The following is a 19,706-nucleotide window of genomic DNA, read 5'->3' on the forward strand; positions in this document are numbered from 1 at the left end:
GGGCTGGGGGTGTCAGCAGGTCGGGGCCACCCCAGGTCCTCGTCCCTGTCCCCAGAGCAGGCACACAGTGTCCCACACCCTCCCACCCTGCAGCCCGGGACTGGCAGGGACCACGGCAGCCGGCACCTGGGACCCCTGCGCAGCGACCCATCTCCCTCCCGCACCGCCAGTCCCTCAAGCACTGGGGAGACTGGGAAGGAGACCCCGGGGCGAAGGGACGCAGGATGAGCCACGTCCCCACCACGTGCACGACACACAGGGAAAGGCGCACTGTGGAGTCCCGGCTCCCGGTGGCAGCAGGGCCGGGATGGGGATTGGGATGGGGATTGGGATGGGGACTGGGATCCAGCCGGGGATCGGCCTCACCGGTGCCTGGAGCTGCACACGAGGTGGTCCCTACCCCGGGGAGCTGCTGGTGGCCGCGACACCGGCGACTGGGAGGCAGCCGGGGTGCCCGGGGCCCCACCACCCCAGCCCAAACAGCTCCCGGGTGTCCCCAAACCGGAGCATCCCCCTTCCCCGCGGCCACCGGAATGGCCCCCGCCACCTCCCAGGCAGGTGCAGGGGAGGGGAGGTGGCAAGACCCTGGAGCTGGGGTCCCCCTGCATCCCCCCCAGCACTGGAGAACTGGAGCGCGTGTTCATCACCAAACCCCCCCGCACCAGCTTGCCCTGCCCCTGTCCGTCCCAGGGTCCCCATCCCGGGGTCCCCATCCCGGTGCCCGCCCGAGCCGTGGGGCCAGGCTCAGCCCATAGCCAGCCGCGTTTCGGCGGTGACGGCGGTGGAGCCATCCCTGGGATGATGAAAACCAGGAGAGTTTTCCCCTGGGCGAAGGAGTTCCCCCGCGCCCTCCGCCCGGCCGGGCGCTTGGCAAGCGTGGCGGCGAGATGCGGGCTCCCTTGTGCCGGCACGCCGGGCTCGGCCAGCCGGGCTCCCGGCGCTGGTGGCGGAGGTCCTGGCTCTGGCCAGTGACCACCACCCTTTCCCATGGGCTTTGGAGTGGGGTGGGCTTCCCCCAGGGTCCACGTGGGGTTGCGGTGACGGGTGGCCAGCCTCGTGCTGGCCCAGGGATTTCGGCCGTGGAAATGGGGACACGACGCCCCGGTGATTAAGTGGCTCCTCTGGCCATGGCGTTGCCGTCTGGCGGCTCCTGGGGCTTCTCCATCCCGGCAGCCCCTCGTGCCGCCAGCCGCAGTGGTGGGGGAACTGGAGTCGGGAGGGTCGGACACCCCAGGCTGGGGGGGACGGGCTCCGCCGGGACCTCCCGGACCCTTTTGGGGTGCCCCAAATCCATCCGGGTCACGGTGGGTCCCGCCATCAGCATCCTGCTCCCTCCCACCACGGGTCCAGCCCTGACCCCAAAACTCACCCCCCGCGCCCGTCCCCATCCCGGTTACCCCGTGGCACTGGGATGAGCCACAACGGGGGACCCCGAGCCCCCCCCCTCCCCGGGGATGGCTGCCATCCCCGGGGGCAGCAGCAGACGGCCACCTCCGGGTGCCACCCCCGGGGGTGGGCACGACAGCCGGCTGGGCTCCCCAGGGTGCTCGGGGCGGGGGGGGGTGGCAGGAGGAGGGCGTCCACGGGGCGGGGGAGGGAGGCGGTTGTTTCTTTCTTCTTTAATTACCCCCCCCCGCACCCCGCTCGCTGCCAACTCGCCGTCCCCTCCCTCCGCCGTCTTTCCCCCGGATCCCGGGACCGGGAGCGGGCTCCCGTCGAGCGGCGGGGCCGGGGCTCTGCCTCCAAGGGTTAAAATCACCTGGGCCGGGGAGGGGAGGAGCTGGGCCGGCGGGGAGGAGGCAAGAGCCGGGCGCCGGGCTGGGACCCAGCCATTCCTGCTCGCCCGGCCCGGTGGGTGCCCCGTCCCTGGGGAGCCGCGTGGGTCCCTCGGGGTCCCCTCGGGAACCGGACCCCAACGCCGATGAGGACGGAGCCGCCGGGAGCTCTCTGCCGTTAGACCCGTACGTACCCCCCCCCCCCCCATCCCACCCCGGCGCTGCCCGAGCCCCACGGAGGGAGGGAGGGAGGGGAGGGTGGGGGGGCGCGGGGACCCCCGGCCGGGCCGCGGGGGTCGGGGCTGCCCCGACGGGCGGCTGGGAACGCGCTGCCTCCGGCTCCGCCGCCCCGGCCCAGCCCAGCCCCGGCAAGTCTTTGCTTGCCCCCCCGCCGCGTCCACTGGCCACCGAGCCCCGGGGCTGCCGGCCCCGCCGCGACGCCCTGATGTGTGCCCCCCCCCCCCCCGCGATTTACAGCGAGAAGTCCCCTCCCTCCCATGGGGCCGGGTCCCCCTCCGCCGCCCCGCAGGGACCCCGCGCCGGTGCCAAGCCCTGGTGCGGGGCAGGGAGCTGGGGGGGGCTGCGTGTCCCCCCCCAACCCCGCGACCGGTGCTCTGTGTGTGTGTGTGTCCCCCGAAGAAGCCCCGGGGAGTTTCGCTCGGGCTGCGGGGAGCGTTGCTGCGGGCTGGGCGGTGCGGTGAGGTGGCGGCATCCCCCCCCCCGCCGAAACCCGCGGCATCGCCCTTCCAAAAGCCGCGGCATCCCCCCCAAAAACCCTCGGCATCACCCCAAAACCCTCGGCATTACCCCAAACCCCTCGGCACCGTCCCCCGACCCCTCGGCATCCCCCTAAACCCGCGGTATCGCCCCCAAACCGCGGCATCACCCCCGGCCCCGACCATCCTCCTCCCGTCGGGGCTCCCCGGTGGCGGCCGGGCGGGGGCCGGGGGCCGGGGGGCGAGAGACGAGGGGCCGGGCCGCGGCCGGCAGACGGGCAGAGCCGCCTCTGCCCAGCCCGGACCGTGACTCACGGGACGCAGCACTCGCCCGTGCCTCAGTTTCCCTGCGGTGAAATGGCCAACGCGTCGTCGGGCCCCGCCAGGGAGGGGGACGCTGGGGGCCCCGGGGGGATTTTTGTCGTCATTCCCGGATGGAAAAACGCCCCGGGAACCTCCACGCGTGGCTGGGGCAGGGCCACGGGGGGGAGGGGGAGTGGGGGGGGTGAGGGGGTGTCCCTCCCAGCCCCCCGAATCCCCTGCGGGTCCCCGCTCGCTGGCTTCGGAGCGGGACGGGGCGCAGCTGCGGCGGAGGTGGTGCGACGCGGCCGCGGGTCTCGGTGCGCGTGGCGGGGCCGTGGGTCGGGGGGCTCAGTCCTGGTGGGACCCCCGAGCTGGGGGGGTCTTTTGGGAGCAGGGTGTGCTGGGAGAGCCACGGCCGCCGGAGCTCACCGTGGCCGTGCCAGCTCTGGGTCGGGTGGGAGCTGCCCGGTTACCCGCGGGGGGCCCTTCTCCACCTGGGGGGCTGGGGGTCCTCCCTGCGAAGCCCCCTCCATCCCCAGATCCGGGGGGGCCCTGTGCAGTGCAGGCTGCCTAGCCGTAGCCCCACAAAAGGCCTTCACTGTGGGGTTTTGTGGTGGTGGCCTCAATCTGGCACCCACGGGGAGTGGGGGGGGCTCAGGACCCCGCTGAGGACCAGCACTGGGTGGAAGCCATGGCCCCCCCTTGGTGCCAGCCAGCACCGGCCCCACTGGCATCCCCAGGAGGCAGGGACGGTCCCCAGGAGCTGGCCCCGAAATCGGTGCCAACCCCCCCTCAGGGCTGGGGTGGGCAGAGCTGGGCCCCCTCTGGGGAGCAGCACCCCGAAACCTGCCCCGGCTGCCGGCCCTGGGGGGCTCGTCCCACCCGTGACCACCCTGACACCCGCTCAAGGCCGAGCCCCCACCAGTGTCGGTATTGCAGGTGGAGGTGGGTCCCGTCGGGGGGATTTTGGCACCCCCCAGCTCCCACCCCTCTCCTTGGGGTCCCCCTCCCTCCCCGGTGCCTCCGGGCAGGGGGAAACGGCGTCCTCACGTAACTGGGGTGGTCTCCAGTGTCCGGGACCCCCTCCCTGCCCTGGGCTCATAGTGCTAGGGACTGGGGGGCTCTGGGGGTGCAGCCCCTTTGCACAGGGGATCCCCCACCCCAAAAGCTTCAGCACCCCCGGGGAGTCTCCCTGGGGGTCCGTCCCCATCCCGCACGGGCCGGGGGTGGCGAGGAGCCAGGGGGGGACGGCATGGGGGGGGCTGGGAGCGGGAGGGGACAGTGGGGGGCTCAGCCGCCCCCTGCCGCGGTGCCGGTGGGAAGTCGGGGGGCGGGAGCCGGTGGCAGCAGGTGGATTTCGACACCGGGGTGGGGCCCGTCCCCAGTGGGGTTTGCACAGCTCCTGGTGAGTCACGGCCGCCGTGCCGGGGAGGCAGCGGGTGCCCGGGGGTCCGGGGGCGCAGCGGGTGCCCCGGGGGTCCGGGCTGCGGGCGAAAGCAGCCCAGAGCCCGACTTCAAAGGGCTGCCGGCGGCTTGGCCCCCGGGCTCCGCTGCCGCCCCGCAGCCGGCTCCGCTCCCCCATCCCGCTGCCAACCAGCCCGGGGGTGCAGCCCCCCCCCCCCCCCCCACTGCCGGGGGGCTCCCAGCCGGGCTGGGGGCTTGGGGCAGAAGCAGAGATGGGGGCGATGGTTTCCCAGCCCGACTGGGACGCGGGAGAAGCAGGGTGGCCCCGTGGGTGCCGTGTCCCCCTGTGGTTGGGGCACGGGCTTGGGGACGCCACTCGTGTCCCCTTGGGGACCCCAGCTGCGTTGGGGGGACGCGGGTGGGGAGGTGGCGAGGCAGATGCTGGCAGCTCTCTTAGGTTTCAGCGATAGGCACCGACCCCCTCGGGCCACAGACGTGACCCACCAGCACCGGGGCTGTGCCAGGGGCTGGCACAGGGTCCGCAGGGGCACGGGGACGGGTGAGAAGGGGTGCCCCCCCAGGCTGGCATCACCGTCCTGGCGTCACACCGGGCTGTGGGGCAGAGAAACCCCCTTGGCAGGGCAGAGGTGTCCCCAAACCGCGGGTGACAGGGTGCTGGGGACGCTGTCACCCGTGGCGTGGAGGGACAGGAATCGACGCCAGGGCTGCCGCCGGTGCCAAACCGTCCCCGGTGCCAGTGTGCGCAGGGACAGGGGGGTTAGGGGGTGTGCCCCCCCTCTTCTGACAGCGCTTCTCTCCCCCCCTCCTTGGCCCCGCAGGTCTGTCCGCCCTCGCCCCGCGCCGCCCGGCAATGCTGACGGCGGTCTGCGGCTCCCTGGGGACCCAGGCCTCCGACGCGCCCCGCGCCTCGCCCAGCCACCTCGACCTGCAGCCGCTGCCGCCCTTCCAGCCCCACGGCAGCTCCGCCGCCGCCGCCGCCGACTTCGCCTCCCCGCTGCCTCCGCCCGAGCTGCCGCTGGCGGGTCCCGACGCCTCCGCCTTCGCCGCTCCCGCCACCTACGAGCCCCATGGCCCCCCGCGGTTAGAGCTCCCCGCCGACGGCCCCGCCGCCCCCGGCTCCTACGCCAAGCTGCTGCCGGCCGCCCCGGACATGGCGCATCCCTACGAGCCCTGGTTCCGGCCCCCCCATCCCGGCGCTCCCGGCGACGAGGGAAGCGTCAACTGGTGGGATCTCCACGCCGGAGCCAGTTGGATGGAGCTGCCCCCCGGGCAGGGCGGGGGGCTGCAGGTGCCCGGGCACCCCGGGCTGCCGCCGGCGCTGGGGGGGTACGGTGGCGGGGAGCACCAGCTCTGCGGCCCCCCTGCCCACCTGCTGCCCCCCCCTAGCCAGCACCTGCTGGGAGCGGAGGGGGCGAAGGCGCTGGAGGGACCCCCCGAGCCGCGGGGGCCGGAGGCGGAGGGCGGCGGGCGGCCGAAGGGAGCGCGTCGCGCGGTGCCGCGGGGCGGGGGGCAGGCGGCGTGCCGCTGCCCCAACTGCCAGGAGGCGGAAAGGGGGGGTCCGTGCCCGGAGGGGGCGAAACGCAAGCACCTCCACAACTGCCACATCCCCGGCTGCGGGAAGGCGTACGCCAAGACCTCGCACCTGAAAGCCCACCTGCGCTGGCACAGCGGCGACCGACCCTTCGTCTGCAACTGGCTCTTCTGCGGCAAGCGCTTCACCCGCTCCGACGAGCTCCAGCGGCACCTCCAGACCCACACCGGCGCCAAGAAATTCGCCTGCCCCGTCTGCGGCCGCGTCTTCATGCGCAGCGACCACCTGGGCAAGCACATGAAGACGCACGACGGGGGCAAGGACGGGGGCGAACCCGAGGGGAAGGGCGCCGGGGACCCGTCAGCCGGCAAGGGAGGCAAGCGGGAGTCCGAGGGGGGGAACGCAGCCCCCACAAACTGAGCCGCTGAGCCCCGGGTGGGGGGGGGGGACACGGGGATGGAGGTGGGGAGGACCCCGGGGTGGGGGGGAAACCCTTCGGGGCTGGTCCCCGATGGGAGTCGGGGTGCGGGTTGGGGGCGCGGGGCTGGCACCTTGCGCTCGGAGCGGTGGTGAGGGTCGGGGGGGGGGGGCAAGGCCGGTGGCACGGCTTTGTCCCCCGCCATCGCGGTGCCGGTTGGGGAGCGCCGGAGCTGCCCGGCGGCGGTTTCACTTGTCCCGCTCCCGCTCTCCCGGCCCGGTTTCCCCCCCCTCCCCGCCCCGCTCCCGTCCTCCCCCGGCTTCCCAAATCTTTTTCTTGTTGGGGAGGCCGCTGGCAGGCGGCGCGGCTGGTTGGGAGGAACATCAATGGGAGCCGAAGGAGCGGGCGCTGCCCGGGCACGTCCAGCCCCAAGGGGAGGAAGGAGAAGGAGAAAGGGAGAGAGGAGAAACCCGGGAGCCTTCGTGCAGGGAGGGCGGCCGCAGCCCCCCAGCCCCCTCCCCGTCATCCCCACACAAACCCTTGGCGTCCCGGGCTCGGGCCGCGTCCACGCCTGCCCCGCTTTTTCACCACCCGGGAGGTTTTGGCATCTCGGGGGGGGGGCCCTGGGCCCCCCCTCCCCGGCTGGGGATGCTGGGCTGGCGGGGGTCCCCCGTCCCCTGGAGCCCCGCTTTGGGTGGGAGCTTGGGGATGTGAAAACCTGATTTTTTAACTCGAATTGAGGCTAAAATGGCAAAATAAGAAGTCCCACTTGCAGGTGAGCCGGGGGGGCTGCGGCGGGCGGTTGCCCAAGCGCACACCCGCGGCGTTCCCACCCCCCCCAGCCCCGGGGGGGGGCACACGGGGCAGCAGCAGCCCCGGGAGAGCCGGGATGGCCACATTCCCCCAGCCTGGCATGGCCATGCTGCCCCGCGACCCCCGCCTGGCCCCCCCCGGCCCTCCCTGGGGACCCTGTGACTGTGGGGGTCCCCCCCCGGGCATGCTGCTTGTGACCTGGGGACCCCATTGCCATCCCTCCCCCGGGGACCCCACTGGGGACCGCAGCCTTGCCCCTGTGCGTGCTGCAGGTCCCTCGGGGGGGGACCTCCAGGGGACCCCCCCATCCCTCCATGCATGCTGCCTGTCCCCCTGTGGCCCCGTAGCCGTCCCTCCCCGGGGTCCCGCATCTCCAGGGGACATCTGCCTGTCCCCCCCCTGCATGCTGCCCGTCCCCCCGGGGACCCCATAGCTGTCCCTTCCCGGGTCCCTGTATCTCTCGGGGATGCCCCGGGGCATCCCCCACCAGGGCCCCCAAATATTTCTCCCCTGGGGCTGTCCCCCCTTTCCCTGGGGGACCCCGAGTCTGTCCCTCACCCCTGGCTGGCGGTCTGCAAAACTTGGGTTTTAGACCTTTTTGGGTCTTATCCCCCCCGATTTTGGCGGAACCCCTTGGAGGTGGAAGGAGAGGCTGAACCTGGGGCCCGGGGGGTGTTGGGGGGCCGGGTGGGAGGGGGCTTGTGGTCTGCTCGGGGCACCCGGGGGTCCCCTGGCTCTGCTCCACAGCCCACACCAGTTCACACCAGTTGGGAATCTGGGGAGGGGGGAAGATTGGGGAGGGGGGGGCCGGTCTCCCAGGGTGGCCCCATCCTGGGGGGTCCAGGGGGGGCCATGATGGGGGCTGCCCGGGCTCGGAGCACCCCGGGGCCTGGGGGGGAAGGGGTGGAGGTGAAGTTGAGTGGGGTCCGTGCCCGGAGGGCGCCCCAAGGCCTTCGGTTTTGATTGTTTTATTATTATTAATTATTAATTATTATTATTATTAATTATTATTATTTTATTAAGGTGAAGCCAGACTTTGCCACTCGGGCAGAGTGGTTGTCTCGGGCTGAAGCTGCGGCCGTGGGCCTTATGGATGAGGGGGGGGTAGGACCCCTCGCAGGGTCCTGTCCCCGTCCCCACCGGCGCGCGAGGGGCTAGTGGCAGCCCCGCTGGGAGACACCCAGCGCCAGGTGAAGTCTCGCTGGGGGGGGGTCTGCAGGGTCGCGTCCCCCACCCCGGCACGGCCGCAGGGCTCGGGTGACCTGGGCTGCCCGTGGCTCTCGAAGGACGTCCCCGACTCTGCTTTGGCCTTGTCCAGCACAAAATTCCCCCCGCCTCGGTGCCCCCAGTTGGGATTTCGTCTCCCGAGGGGACGCCGGGGTGGGGGGCTCGGGACCCTCTCCAGGCCCCCGCAGCGTCGCGCCCCATCGGGTTTTGGTAGCCAAGCCCAGCTCCTGGGAGCAGCCGGGGGCTCCAGCGTGGTTTGGGGGGGGGCAGGTTTAAGGTTAGGTTTAGGGGGGGCAGGTTTAGGGGGGCTGTGCTGGGGGCACCCCAAGGGTGGGTTGAGGAGGGAACCGCCGAGGAGGGGGGGGTCCCACGGTAAGGCTGCGGCTCAGGATCTGTCTCACCAGAGCTGGGGGGCTGCGAGGAGGGGCCCCAGGTGTGCTCTGCCCCCGCACCCCCCCACCCCCCCCCCCGGAGGGGCCCTGCCCGCCGCGATGGGGCAATGAAGGCTGTAAAACCGGGTGGGGAAGGACGGAGGCCGGCCCCCACCCGCCGAAACCAGTCCAGCCTGCTGCGGCGTGGGGATGCCGGCCCCGCGCCCCGACCCGCCGCGTCCCCCACCCACCCCCGAGCCGCCTCCCCGGGGCAGGTGGGGTGGGGGGGGGTGGGGGGTGGGATGGGGGGTGCCCCCCCACCCGGCGAGGGGAGCGTCCGTGCTGTGAAGAGGCTGCGGGGGGCTGCGGGTTCGGGTTTTGTACTTGGAATAAACGCGCGTGTTTTCCACGGTCCGGCTCTCCGGCTGCGTCTGTGCCCAGGGACCCCCGACCCCCTCCTCCCCCCCAGGGCTCCCCCGACCCCCGTCCTGGCCTCGGGGCTGCGGGATGGGGATGCGGGAGGGCGCTGGGGTGGGTGTGTGTGGGGGGTGTGACCCGCGTGGGGCCCGGCCCCGCACGCCGGGACGGTTCCCCCGCGGGCAGGGCGCTGGCCGGCAGGTCTGCCTGCATACCGCGGGGCGGGCGGGGTGCTGCCCGCGGGGGGGGGGGCCCACGGGGGGGATGCTGCCCACGGGAGGGGGGTGCTGCCCACGAGTGTACAGCCCACGGGGAGTTCTGCCCACGGGGATATTGGGCGCAGGGAGTTCTGCCCACCCGGGGTGCTGCCCACGGAGGTGCTCCCCGCGGGGGGGGGTGGGGGTGCTACCCACGGGGTGCTTCCAACGTGGGTTGCTGCCCACGGGGGTACTGCTCACCCGGGGTGCTGCTGACGGGGGGGTGCCCACGGGGGTCCTGCCCACGGAGAGTTCTGCCCACGGGGGTGCTGCCCTCGGAGGTGCTTTCCCACAGGGGTGCTGCCCACGGGGGGAGGGGGTGTTACCCACAGGGGTACTGCCCACGGGAGGCTCTGCCCCACGGGACCCCCCCGGCTCGCACCAGGGTCCCCCGTCCCTGCTCCACGGCGGGGGCAGCTACGACCCCGGCCCTCGGGCTCCTTTGGGGGATCCGGTCCCCGCCGCGCCCCACGCGGCTGCCGGTGCCGGTGCCGGTCGCCGCCCGCTGCCGCCGTGCGGCCTCCGGCCACGGGGCGCCGCTGTCTGCGGGACGAGACGGGACGGGGGGGGCGGGACCAGCGGCGGCGGAGCCGCGGCAGGTCCGGGGGTCCCGGGAAGGGGGGGCTGTGCGGGCGAGGGCTCCCATCCGCGGTCGGTGCAGGGGGGTCCCGGGAAGGGGGGGACTGTGCGGGCGGGGGGGTCCCATCCGCGGTCGGTGCAGGGGGGTCCCGGGAAGGGGGGGGACTGTGCGGGCGGGGGGTCCCATCCGCGGTCGGTGCAGGGGGGTCCCGGGAAGGGGGGGGGCTGTGCGGGCGGGGGGTCCCATCCGCGGTCGGTGCAGGGGGTCCCGGGAAGGGGGGGGCTGTCCCATCCGCGGTCGGTGCAGGGGGTCACGGGAAGGGGGGGGCTGTGCGGGCGGGAGTCCCGTCCGCGGTTCGTGTAGGGGGTCCCGGTTACCGGGGCTGTGCGGGCAGGGGGTCCCATCCGCGGTCGGTGCAGGAGGTCCTGGCTACCGGGGCTGTGCGGGAGGGCGGCTCCGGTCGGGGCAGAGCTGCGGAGTCCCGGGGCAGGAGGTGCCCCCCAGGCCACCCCGAGGTGGGGGCCCTGCTGTCCCCCCAGGTCCAGGGACCGCCTCATCCCCAGCCGCCCCCCTAAAGACCCCCTGTCCCCACGTCTACCGGCCCTACAGGGACTCACTCTGGGGATACCCAGGACAAGGAGGTGATGTCCCCCGGGGTGCCCCCCTGCCCAGTTTAGGATGGCGGGTCGGGGTCCCGCGCCCTCATCCTGCGACTGCTTCGTGGCGCTGCCGCCGCACACCACGACGCCCGCCGTCATCTTTGCCAAGAACGCCGACCGCCCGCGCCATGAGGTCCAGGAGGTCGTCTACGTCCCCGCCGCCGTCCACCGTCCTGGGGACAAAGTCCAGGTGAGACCGTGCCGGGACTGGAGCGGCTGCTGGGGACGGCGCACCGAGCATGCCGGGTCTCAGCCCCCATCGGTGTCCCCCCCCCCCGCAGTGCACCTACCTGGAGATCGAGCAGGTGGAGAGGACCCACGCCGTGGTGCTGAGCCGTCCCGCCTGGCTGTGGGGTGCCGAGATGGGTGCCAACGAGCACGGCGTCTGCGTGGGCAACGAGGGCGTCTGGACCCGCGAGCCCGTGGGGGAGGACGAGGCGCTGCTGGGGATGGACTTGGTGAGGTGAGGACCATGTCGTGACCCCCCCTGACCCCGCGCCGGCCCCCAGCGCAGGCTGATGGGGTGCTGCCGGCGCGGCAGGCTGGGTTTGGAGCGGGGCAGCTCTGCGCGGGAGGCCGTGGAGGTGATCACGGCGTTGCTGGAGCGCTACGGCCAGGGCGGGAGCTGCAAGGAGGAGCCGGAGCCCTTCGTCTACCACAACACCTTCCTGCTGGCTGACCGCGCCGAGGCCTGGGTGCTGGAGACGGCCGGCCGGTACTGGGCAGCCCAGCGGATCCGAGGTGAGTGGGCACTGGTTGTACTGGGAGGACTGGGAGCCCTGTGCCCCCTCCCAGCCTGACCCACAGAATCCCAACATGGTGGGGGTTGGCAGGGCCCTCTGTGGGTCACCCAGCCCAACCCCCTGCCCAAGCAGGGTCACCCAGAGCAGGCTGCACAGCACCGCGTCCAGGCGGGGCTGGAATATCTCCAGAGAAGGAGACTCCACAGCCTCCCTGGGCAGCCTGGGCCAGGGCTCCGTCACCCTCAGAGGGAAGAAGTTCTTCCTCGGGTTCAGCTGGAGCTTCCTCAGCTTCAGTTTGTGCCCGTTGCCCCTTGTCCTGTCACTGGGCACCACTGGGAAGAGTCTGGCCCCGTCCTCCTGACCCCCACCCTGCAGATATTGATCGGCATTTCTAAGGTCCCCTCTCAGCCTTCTCTTCTCCAGGCTGAACAAGCCCAGCTCCCTCAGCCTCTCCTCGGAGGAGAGATGCTCCAGTCCCCTCACCATCCTTGTAGCCCTCCGCTGGGCTCTCTCCAGTAGCTCCTCAGCTTTCTTGAAGTGGGGAGCCCAGCACTGGACACAGCACTGCAGATGGGGCCTCACCAGGGCAGAGTAGAGGGGAAGGAGAACCTCCCTTGACCCCTCTCTGGCCTTCGCAGAGGGCAGCCGCAACATCTCCAACCAGCTCAGCATCGGGAGGGAGATCACGGCCGAGCACGCGGGGCTGCGGCAGCAAGCCCGCAGCCAGGGCTGGTGGAGCGGGGATGGCGAGTTCAGCTTCACCGAGGCCTTCTCCTTGGCAGAGCAGCCCGCCCGCATGGAGGCTGCCAAGGCCCGCTACCGCGCTGGCACGGAGCTGCTGCGGCAGCACGCAGGTGGGGACGGGGACAGGGGACAGGGACGGCCACCCGTGGCTCGCCCCGGCGTGGCCACAGCAGCCGGGGCCAGGTCTGAGGTGCCGGCGGCGACGTGGCTCTGCCTCGCCTGCCAGGTCGCATCACGGCGGAGACGTTCATGGCCATCCTGCGGGACAAGGCCAGCGGGATCTGCGTGGACTCGGAGGGCTTCCGCACGGCGGGCAGCATGGTGTCCGTGCTGCCCCGGGACCCCGCCTTGCCCTGCGTCCACTTCTTCACAGCCACCCCTGACCCCTCCAGGTGAGGACAGCGGGGGGGACAGCCCCGCTCCAGGGGCAACGGGGACAAGGCAGAGCCGTGCCCCGGGCTGAGCATCCCCACGGAGCAGCGTCCGTCCTCGTGCTGGCCGGTCCCAGGGCCCCGTGCTCCTCTCTGGCAGGTCCGTCTTCAAGCCCTTCGTCTTCGTGGCCGGCCTCAAGCCCGTGCCGCAGGTGAGGTCTCCCACCTTCCACGACGACCCCGCCAAGCAGATCCCGCGGTTCCAGAGCACGGTCGATCGGCGGCACGAGCTCTACCGCCGGCATCAGGCAGCGCTGGAGCTGATGGAGAGGGACCAGGTACCGCAGACCCTTCCCCAGCCGCCGCTGCCCCGGGACCCTCGACTGCCCTGGTGGTGGGGGAGGCTGTGGAATTCCCTGAGGGCGCCCGGTCTCAGCTCTCCTCTCTCCCCTGCCCCACCAGGAGCAGGGTCAGAAGCTCCTGCAGATGCTGCGGGACCTGGAGAAGCAGGCCCTGGAGGGGATGAACGCGCTGCTGGGGGGCACGGTGGCCCCCCACCCGGAGGAGCTGGCCGACCTCTTCTTCGACTGCGTGGAGGCAGAGATGAAGTTCTACACATAAACCCCACGCAGGTGGGTGGGCTCGGCCCCCCTCGCAGCATGATCCTGGACAGGGGATGAAGAAACCTTCCCGGTGCCCAGCCCCAGCTCCTCACCTCCTCCTGCCGTGGGTCTGCTGCTGACGGCGCGATGGGGAATGGCTTTGACCGGCATCTCCAGCCCCGGGGGTGCGGAGCCTCCAGCCCCCCAACCCACCCTGGAGGAATCGGGAGGTGGCCGTGGCCTGAAACGCGGGTGTGGAGGGAAGGAGAGGGATGTGGAGCGGGATTCGGAGTCCTGCCCGCAGCCCGGCGTGTCTTTCCCCACCATCAGGCAGAGCTGCCTGTGCCCGGCCCCTCCGGGGCTGGCTGCGGGGCCGGGGGCTCGGTGGCCGACAGGCAGAACGGCGTAGGAATAAAGCGGCTTTAATCCGAACCGCGCGGTGCCGTGCTGCTGCGGGGTGTTTGGGGTAACGGCCCGTTTCTTGCTCCTTTGGCACGAGTCTCCTCCTGCGGAGCTTTGGGCCGGGGCTGGCTCCCACCGGGAGCTCGCTGGGGCTGCGGGCAGGCGTGCTGCCCGCCGGGACCCGGCAGTGGTGGCAGCCATGTCCCCGGCTTCGCTTGGTCACGGGGCTGCGAGTGCCTGGGTCCCGGGGCTGTGGTGCGGGCGGCTGCCTCGCTGCCTGGGCTCGGCGGTGCGGGAGGCAGCAGCAGGGCCCGACGCTCCCGCAGCTCCTCCAGCTCTGCCAGATGGGTCCGGTGTTCGGCCAGGGCCTCCCTCTGCCTCCGCCGCGAGCGCCCGGCCAGCTCCCGGTGCAGATCCGCAAAGAAATCTGCCAGGGACGGAGAGAGGGAGAGGAATTGCAGGAGGCCACCCGAGCTCCCTGCCACTCCTGTCACCCTTGGGGACAGAGGGACTGGCCTGCTTAGCCCCCGAGCGTGGGACGTGTCCCGCTTCAGTCTGGGTACCTTTGCCTGCAGTGAAAGGGCCATTCAGCTCAGAGAGCAACTCATCTTCATCCTCGCTGCTGGAAGAGCCTCCTCCCTCCTCCTCCTCACCCACGCTGCTGCGGACGGGCTGGGCGTCCAGCTGCAGGAGGTGGGGCAGGGCTCCCACCACCAGCTCTCTGCAGGCACCGAAGGACGAGCTGATGTTCCCCCACCGCATGGCATCGCCACGGGGCTGGGAGTGTTTTGGGGTGGCCCTGAACCCCCAGCACCATGCCCCCCCCCCCCCCCCAGCACCGCCCCCCCCGGCACTGCTCCGTGCAGCCCACCCACAGCCTGGCCTGGGCAGAGATGCAGATTTCTGGGTTTGGCGGGGGGAGGTCAGGCTGTATTTGGTGTTTGGGGGGGGCTGTACCCTGCTGAGGGCCGTGTGCGGTTGGGGGACTTGCTCTCCCCCCGCAACTCCCCCCAGACTCCCCTTACCCACCTGTATCCGTGCTGGCGGGTGCATTCGTTCCCCGTTAAGTCGAGGAGACGGAGGCTGCGGGGCAGCTCGTCTGCGGAGACCAAAGGGAAGGCAGGAAGGTGCTGAGATGGGGCCTGACCCCCCCCCCCTCGCCAAACCCCCGTGCCCCCCATCTCCCGCAGCTCTTCACCCATTCCCGAGGCGACAGCCCCGCCGTGGGAAGTGGTCTCTCACCTCACGGCTGGGGAAACTGAGGCAGGGAGGACGGGAATCCGAGGGGTTTCCCCCTCCCAGCCCCTCACCGTGGCCTTTCTCAGCCCCGTCTCCACGCAGAGGGCCCGGTGCCACGCTAGCATCGCTACAGAGGGAGACGTTATCCCTCTGTCCCTCCCTCTGCTGCCAAAACTCACCCACGGGAGGAGCCGGCTGCAAGGTGCATGAAGGGCTGTCAGGGTGGGAGCAGCTTTGCTCCAGGCTGAACCCCCCGAGCTGACGGGAGCCGCTGAAGCCTTCTGCTGAAGCGGGACCCAAGGTGGAAGCAGACATCTGGGGTCCGCCGGCAGAAGGGACAGCTCAAACCTGGCCACCGAGCTCCTCTGGTGTCACGCTGGGACACGCAGGCCAGCCCCAGGGTGGGTCTGCTGGGGCTCTGGATGGGACCCCAGAGCCAGAGACCCCGGCAGAGCCTGGACCAAGGGTCTGCTGGCGTTTCCCAGGCACCTCTCGGGCAGACCCAGGCCACGTCCGGAGCCGTTCCTGCTTCCCACCTGGATCCAGCGTCTGGATCCGGTTGTGGGACAAGTCCAGGACGCGCAGGTGTCGCAGGGGCTGCAGGTTCTCCACTCTGCGGATGCGGTTCCCAGCCAGGGAGAGGAACCTGCAGAGCGCAGGGAGGGCAGTGGTGTGAGGCGGGGGGGGACACCACGGCCCCCAGGGTCAGAGCCAGTGGCACCAGGCTGTCAGGGGCTGCACCTCGACCCCCCCCCAAGGGGAGGAGGGAGCCCCGCTCTCGTCCGACCACGGGAAGCGATCTCCCCGGGGGCAGGAGCTGCCCGTACCGCAGGTTGGGAAAGCAGCCCAGGTTCTCGATCTTCTCAATTTGGTTCTGGAAAACAAAAAAAGGGGGAAAAGGCAACGTGTTTTTCTACCGCAAGGGAAGTCAGACAGTGGGAGCACCCTGGGATTACTCCAGCCTCGCAGGGGCAACACCAGGTCCCACTACTGCCGCGGGAGCTTTATGGAGAGGGCACGGAGCTGTGACAGCACGGAGAGCCTGGCAGAGTCCATGAGGGCCCTAAGGCTCCACGTGTGGGTTGGAAAAACATGGACTGGATGATGCCGGACGCTCGCTCGAATTCTGTCGGTGGCACTGCCGTCGGCGGGGAGCGCTGCCAGCCCCGCTGGCCATGCGGGGAGGCAAAGCTCTGGAGCAGAACTGGGGGTGTTTGTGGTCCCCCCGAGGAGGCCCAGGGCTGATCTCCGCTGCCCCACGCCTGCCGCAGGGCTTTACCTGCTGCAGGTAGAGGCTGTGGATCTCCCGCGGGCTCCGGAGCCTCCCGATAGCACAGATGTTCTCCCGGTCCAAGCGGATGGCCGAGGGGCCCAGCAGCTCCGTGGATCTAGAGGAAGGGGGGTGCTCGAGGTGTCCGTTGTGCTGGGAGACCCCTCGCTGCCAGCCGGGGTGGTGAGGGTGGGCTCCGCGGCGCGGGTCCTCACTGGCTGCCTAGGCTCGGGGGCTCTGCCAGCCGGGGCAGGTTCCTCGTGGCGATGAGGCTGTCGGTGAGGGTCACCCCCGGGGACATCTGCGCAGGGCCTGTGGGAAATCCAGGGTGATGGGGCCCAGGGCAGTGGGGCCCAGCCCCCCCGTACCCCCCCAGGACCCGGCATGGCTCACTCACCCTCAAGCAGCATCTTGCCATGCCCTGCCATGGCGGGGGGGTGGCCTGGGTCCTCGCCCTTTCCGTGGGTGTGTTGGAGGGGCTGAGCTGGCCCCACTGCTCTCTGCAAGGAGCAGGGTGCTGAGGCGATGGGGGGCGGAAACCCGCGGGCTGGGGGGATCGCCAGGGTCAGGACTGCTGGGCTGGAGGGGCTCAGCGCTGGGACCCCCAGGTGGGGCAGAGAAACTCCAGGGCCTGGGGGGACTATGGGATCCAGGGTTGGGGGGGGTGTCACCGGGACCAGGAGATCCACAGGCTGGGGGGTCACCAGGATCCGGCCCCCCGGGCTGCGGGGAGTCACCAGGACCAGGCCCCTCGGGCTGGAGGGCACAGAGACCCCCGGGCTGGGGCTGGGGGGGGTCACTGGGACCAGGCTCCCCGGGCTGGGGGGCACAGAGACCACCGGGATGGGGGAGGGGGTCACCGGGACCAGGCCGCTTGGGATGGGGGGGTCACCGGGACCAGGCTCCCCGGGCTGGGGGGCACAGAGACCCCGCGGGGCCGGGCTCGGGGTGTCCCGGGAGGCGCAGGGCGCAGCGTGCCCGTTGCTAGGAGACGGGCGGCCCCGGAAGGGGCGGGGCGGAGGGCGGTCTCTCCGCGCTTGCGCCCCGCGGCTCCTCCCCCTCCTCCTCCTCCCCACAAGCCTTTGCGCTCCGGCGGCCAAGATGGCGGCGCTGGGCGGCCGGTGGACGCCATGGCGGGGGGGTGAGCGGTTGCTCCCCGGGGCTGGGCCCCTCCGCGGCGCTCGGGAACGGGCCGGCGGCGGGGCGGGGCGGGCGAGGGCGTGCGGGCGGCCCGGCCTGTCCCTGTCCGGGGACGCGGGGCCCTGAGCGCCGGCCGTGTTGCCCCCCCCAGGCTGGCTGCCCGCCGTGCAGGCCGTGCGCCGCGGCTCCAAGGCCGTCACCCGGCACTGGAAGGCCATGCACTTCCAGCGGCAGAAGCTGATGGCCGTGACCGAATACCTGGCCCCGCGGCCGGCCGTCCCGCCCCGCTGCCTGCCCCGCCAGAAGGAAACGCATGTGGAGGTGACTGGGGGGTGCGGGGAGCCCGGGTGGCTCTGCGGGGCGGGTGCTTCGCTGCGGGGAGGTGACACCGGGTCTGCAGCCGGCTGCCTCCGCCGGGGCTTTGCAGGGTGTTGTCTGCCCCTTTGCACCCCACTGTGGGTGGCTGGGAGATGCCCTGGCTGGGGTCCACATGCTGGAAACCAGGTGAGTCCCCGGTGGCTTCTCCCCGATCACCGGCGGCTTCTCCCCGATCACCAGCGGCATGTCCCTGATCACAGAATCCCAGCATGGTGGGAGTTGGCAGGGCCCTCTGTGGGTCACCCAGCCCAACCCCCTGCCCAAGCAGGGTCACCCAGAGCAGGCTGCACAGCACCGCGTCCAGGCGGGGCTGGAATATCTCCAGAGAAGGAGACTCCACAGCCTCCCTGGGCAGCCTGGGCCAGGGCTCCGTCACCCTCAGAGGGAAGAAGTTCTTCCTCGGGTTCAGCTGGAGCTTCCTCTGCTTCAGTTTGTGCCCGTTGCCCCTTGTCCTGTCGCTGGGCACCACTGGGAAGAGTCTGGCCCCGTCCTCCTGACTCCCACCCTGCAGATATTTAGAGGCATTTCTAAGGTCCCCTCTCAGCCTTCTCTTCTCCAGGCTGAACAAGCCCAGCTCCCTCAGCCTTTCCTCGTAGGAGAGATGCTCCAGTCCCCTCCTCATCCTTGTAGCCCTGCGCTGGACTCTCTGCAGTAGGCATCTCCCCGATCACCGGCGGCATCTCCCAATCACTGTCAGCATCTCATTCTTCCCTCTGAGGGTGACGGAGCCCTGGCCCAGGCTGCCCAGGGAGGCTGTGGAGTCTTCTTCTCTGGAGATATTCAAACCCCACCTGAACGTGGTCCTGTGCGGCCTGCTCTGGGTGACCCTGCTTGGGCAGGGGGTTGGGCTGGGTGACCCACAGAGGGCCCTGCCAACCCCGAACATTCTGGGATTCAGTGATCTCCCCGGTCCCCGGCGGCATCTCCCGGCAGCGGGTCCATTCGCGGGGTGGGGGTCGGGGGAGGCAGCAGCCGTTGCCCCAGCCGCTGCGGCCCAGCGCTGCTCGCTCCCCTCAGGAGGACGGCTACGCCCGGCTGCTGCGGCGGCAGGTGGAGGAGGCGTTCCGGGACAATCGGATGATCGCCGTCTGTCAGTACAACTCCATGCCCGGCGAGGACGTGGTGCTGATGAGGCACTACCTCCGCAAGCACGGCATCGAGGTCAAGTTCGTCCTGAACGAGGTCAGGGCAGGGCCCGGGGTGGGTGTGGGGGGGACGGTGGGGGAGAGGTGGGACGGCTGCGCAGGGTGAAAAGCTGCGTTTTGAGAGCTGTCCCCCCCCAGATTGTCCGACCCGTGCTGTCGCAGTCCAAGTACAAGAATCTCCTCCCTCTCTTCGTGGCACGCAATATCCTGCTGGTGAGCCCCGAAACGAAGGCGAAGGAGATGCTGCGTGTGCTGAAGGGAGCCCCACAGATCAACCTCCTGGGTGAGAGCCTGCCCTGCGTCCGCGGGCTCGGGGCTCCGATCCGGCACCGGGGAGAGCTGCTCCCTCCGGCAGGACCCACGCTCACGGCGCTGCGGGATCGCTGAAAACGAGGGGACGGATGGCGAGGGCCGGGAGATGAAAAGGGCTCCGGCACAGCGTTGCCCGCCCTCAGCTCTGCTCCTCTCCCGCAGGCGCCTGCATCGACGGCACCATCCTGAGCAGGCGGGGAGTGGAGAGCTTCGCCAAGCTGCCCTCGCTGGAGGCCGCCCGGGGGCAGACGGTGGGTGCCCTGGCCCTCCTGCCCTCCCAGACCTCCTCCCTGCTCCAGCGCGGCCCCGCACACCTCACAGCTCTCCTGGAGCAGCACGTCTGCCGGCTGCGGGCTGCCGGGACGGGGAGCCCGCCCGAGCCCACCTGTGCCGGGACGGGGAGCCCACCCGAGCCCCCCCCTGCCGGGACGGGGAGCCCACCCGAGCCCCCCCCTGCTGGGACGGGGAGCCCACCCGAGCCCACCTGTGCTGGGACGGGGAGCCCACCTGAGCACCCCCCTGCCGGGACAGGGAGCCTGCCCGAGCCCCCCCCTGCCCAGAGCTCGGGGGCTCACTGACGCTGGCCCCCGGTGTCGGCCGGGAGCTGGGGTGGGGGTCGGGGATCGGAGGTTTGGCCCCGGGTGGGGGTCGGGGGTCCTGCAGCATCACCAACCTGTTCGGGGACCCCTTCCCTTTGCTCCCCGCGCCGATGGCACCCGAGGTCCCGGCTGCGGGGTGCGATTGCTGGGGTCTTTGGTGGGGCAGAGCCAGAGCGGGGGGCAGCGGGGGGGGATGTGCTGCGGCACTGCTCGCCGCGGGGTCCATTAAAGGAGCTGTGCGGTGGTGGAGACGCCCCAGGCTTCGTCTT

At 71.5% G+C, this 19,706-nt stretch overlaps 4 protein-coding genes across 5 annotated transcripts; 3 read left to right on the top strand and 1 right to left on the bottom strand.

The window, feature by feature from the left end:
• Positions 1–1,858: 1,858 nt before the first annotated feature.
• Positions 1,859–6,170, top strand: SP6 (Sp6 transcription factor). Its single transcript, XM_075443702.1, has 2 exons — positions 1,859–1,961; positions 5,038–6,170. The coding sequence occupies exon 2, from the start codon at positions 5,070–5,072 to the stop codon at positions 6,168–6,170; it is 1,101 nt and encodes a 366-aa protein (XP_075299817.1). The 5' UTR covers positions 1,859–1,961; positions 5,038–5,069.
• A 3,629-nt stretch (positions 6,171–9,799) lies between these two features.
• SCRN2 (secernin 2) lies at positions 9,800–13,417 on the top strand. 2 transcript variants are annotated; one of them, XM_075443683.1, is made up of 8 exons: positions 9,800–9,852; positions 10,443–10,682; positions 10,774–10,955; positions 11,034–11,233; positions 11,874–12,089; positions 12,206–12,371; positions 12,511–12,688; positions 12,813–13,417. In XM_075443683.1, the coding sequence occupies exons 2-8, from the start codon at positions 10,512–10,514 to the stop codon at positions 12,969–12,971; spliced, it is 1,272 nt and encodes a 423-aa protein (XP_075299798.1). In that variant the 5' UTR covers positions 9,800–9,852; positions 10,443–10,511; the 3' UTR covers positions 12,972–13,417. The 2 variants fall into 2 exon arrangements, with proteins under 2 accessions (XP_075299798.1, XP_075299797.1); XM_075443682.1 differs by lacking the exon at positions 9,800–9,852 and having other exon boundaries at positions 10,175–10,682.
• Positions 13,375–16,249, bottom strand: LRRC46 (leucine rich repeat containing 46). Its single transcript, XM_075443561.1, has 7 exons — positions 16,232–16,249; positions 15,873–16,031; positions 15,421–15,467; positions 15,130–15,239; positions 14,384–14,453; positions 13,918–14,075; positions 13,375–13,781 (listed from the first exon to the last, which is right to left on the bottom strand). Exons 1-7 carry the CDS (start codon positions 16,247–16,249, stop codon positions 13,375–13,377), a joined length of 969 nt encoding a protein of 322 aa, XP_075299676.1.
• Positions 16,250–16,921: 672 nt separating this feature from the next.
• Positions 16,922–19,598, top strand: MRPL10 (mitochondrial ribosomal protein L10). Its single transcript, XM_075443539.1, has 5 exons — positions 16,922–17,004; positions 17,155–17,324; positions 18,399–18,563; positions 18,665–18,809; positions 19,001–19,598. The coding sequence occupies exons 1-5, from the start codon at positions 16,965–16,967 to the stop codon at positions 19,414–19,416; spliced, it is 936 nt and encodes a 311-aa protein (XP_075299654.1). The 5' UTR covers positions 16,922–16,964; the 3' UTR covers positions 19,417–19,598.
• The last annotated feature ends 108 nt before the right edge of the window (positions 19,599–19,706 follow it).

Source organism: Opisthocomus hoazin, chromosome 26, assembly GCF_030867145.1.
Source record: "Opisthocomus hoazin isolate bOpiHoa1 chromosome 26, bOpiHoa1.hap1, whole genome shotgun sequence".
Taxonomy (NCBI): Eukaryota; Metazoa; Chordata; class Aves; order Opisthocomiformes; family Opisthocomidae; genus Opisthocomus; species Opisthocomus hoazin.

Excerpts from the sequence above, each read along its gene's own strand:
- SCRN2 (XM_075443683.1), top strand. The coding sequence starts at position 10,512 with ATGGCGGGTCGGGGTCCCGCGCCCTCATCCTGCGACTGCTTCGTGGCG. Across the intron at positions 11,234-11,873 it reads GGCAGCCCAGCGGATCCGAG|AGGGCAGCCGCAACATCTCC; the intron begins GTGAGTGGGCAC and ends TGGCCTTCGCAG. Across the intron at positions 12,090-12,205 it reads GCTGCTGCGGCAGCACGCAG|GTCGCATCACGGCGGAGACG; the intron begins GTGGGGACGGGG and ends CTCGCCTGCCAG.
- LRRC46 (XM_075443561.1), bottom strand. Across the intron at positions 15,240-15,420 it reads GGCTGCTTTCCCAACCTGCG|GTTCCTCTCCCTGGCTGGGA; the intron begins GTACGGGCAGCT and ends TGCGCTCTGCAG. Across the intron at positions 14,454-15,129 it reads GATCCAGACGCTGGATCCAG|ACGAGCTGCCCCGCAGCCTC; the intron begins GTGGGAAGCAGG and ends TGGTCTCCGCAG.
- MRPL10 (XM_075443539.1), top strand. The coding sequence starts at position 16,965 with ATGGCGGCGCTGGGCGGCCGGTGGACGCCATGGCGGGGGG. Across the intron at positions 17,005-17,154 it reads GTGGACGCCATGGCGGGGGG|GCTGGCTGCCCGCCGTGCAG; the intron begins GTGAGCGGTTGC and ends TGCCCCCCCCAG. Across the intron at positions 18,810-19,000 it reads CCCACAGATCAACCTCCTGG|GCGCCTGCATCGACGGCACC; the intron begins GTGAGAGCCTGC and ends CCTCTCCCGCAG.
- SP6 (XM_075443702.1), top strand. The coding sequence starts at position 5,070 with ATGCTGACGGCGGTCTGCGGCTCCCTGGGGACCCAGGCCTCCGACGCG.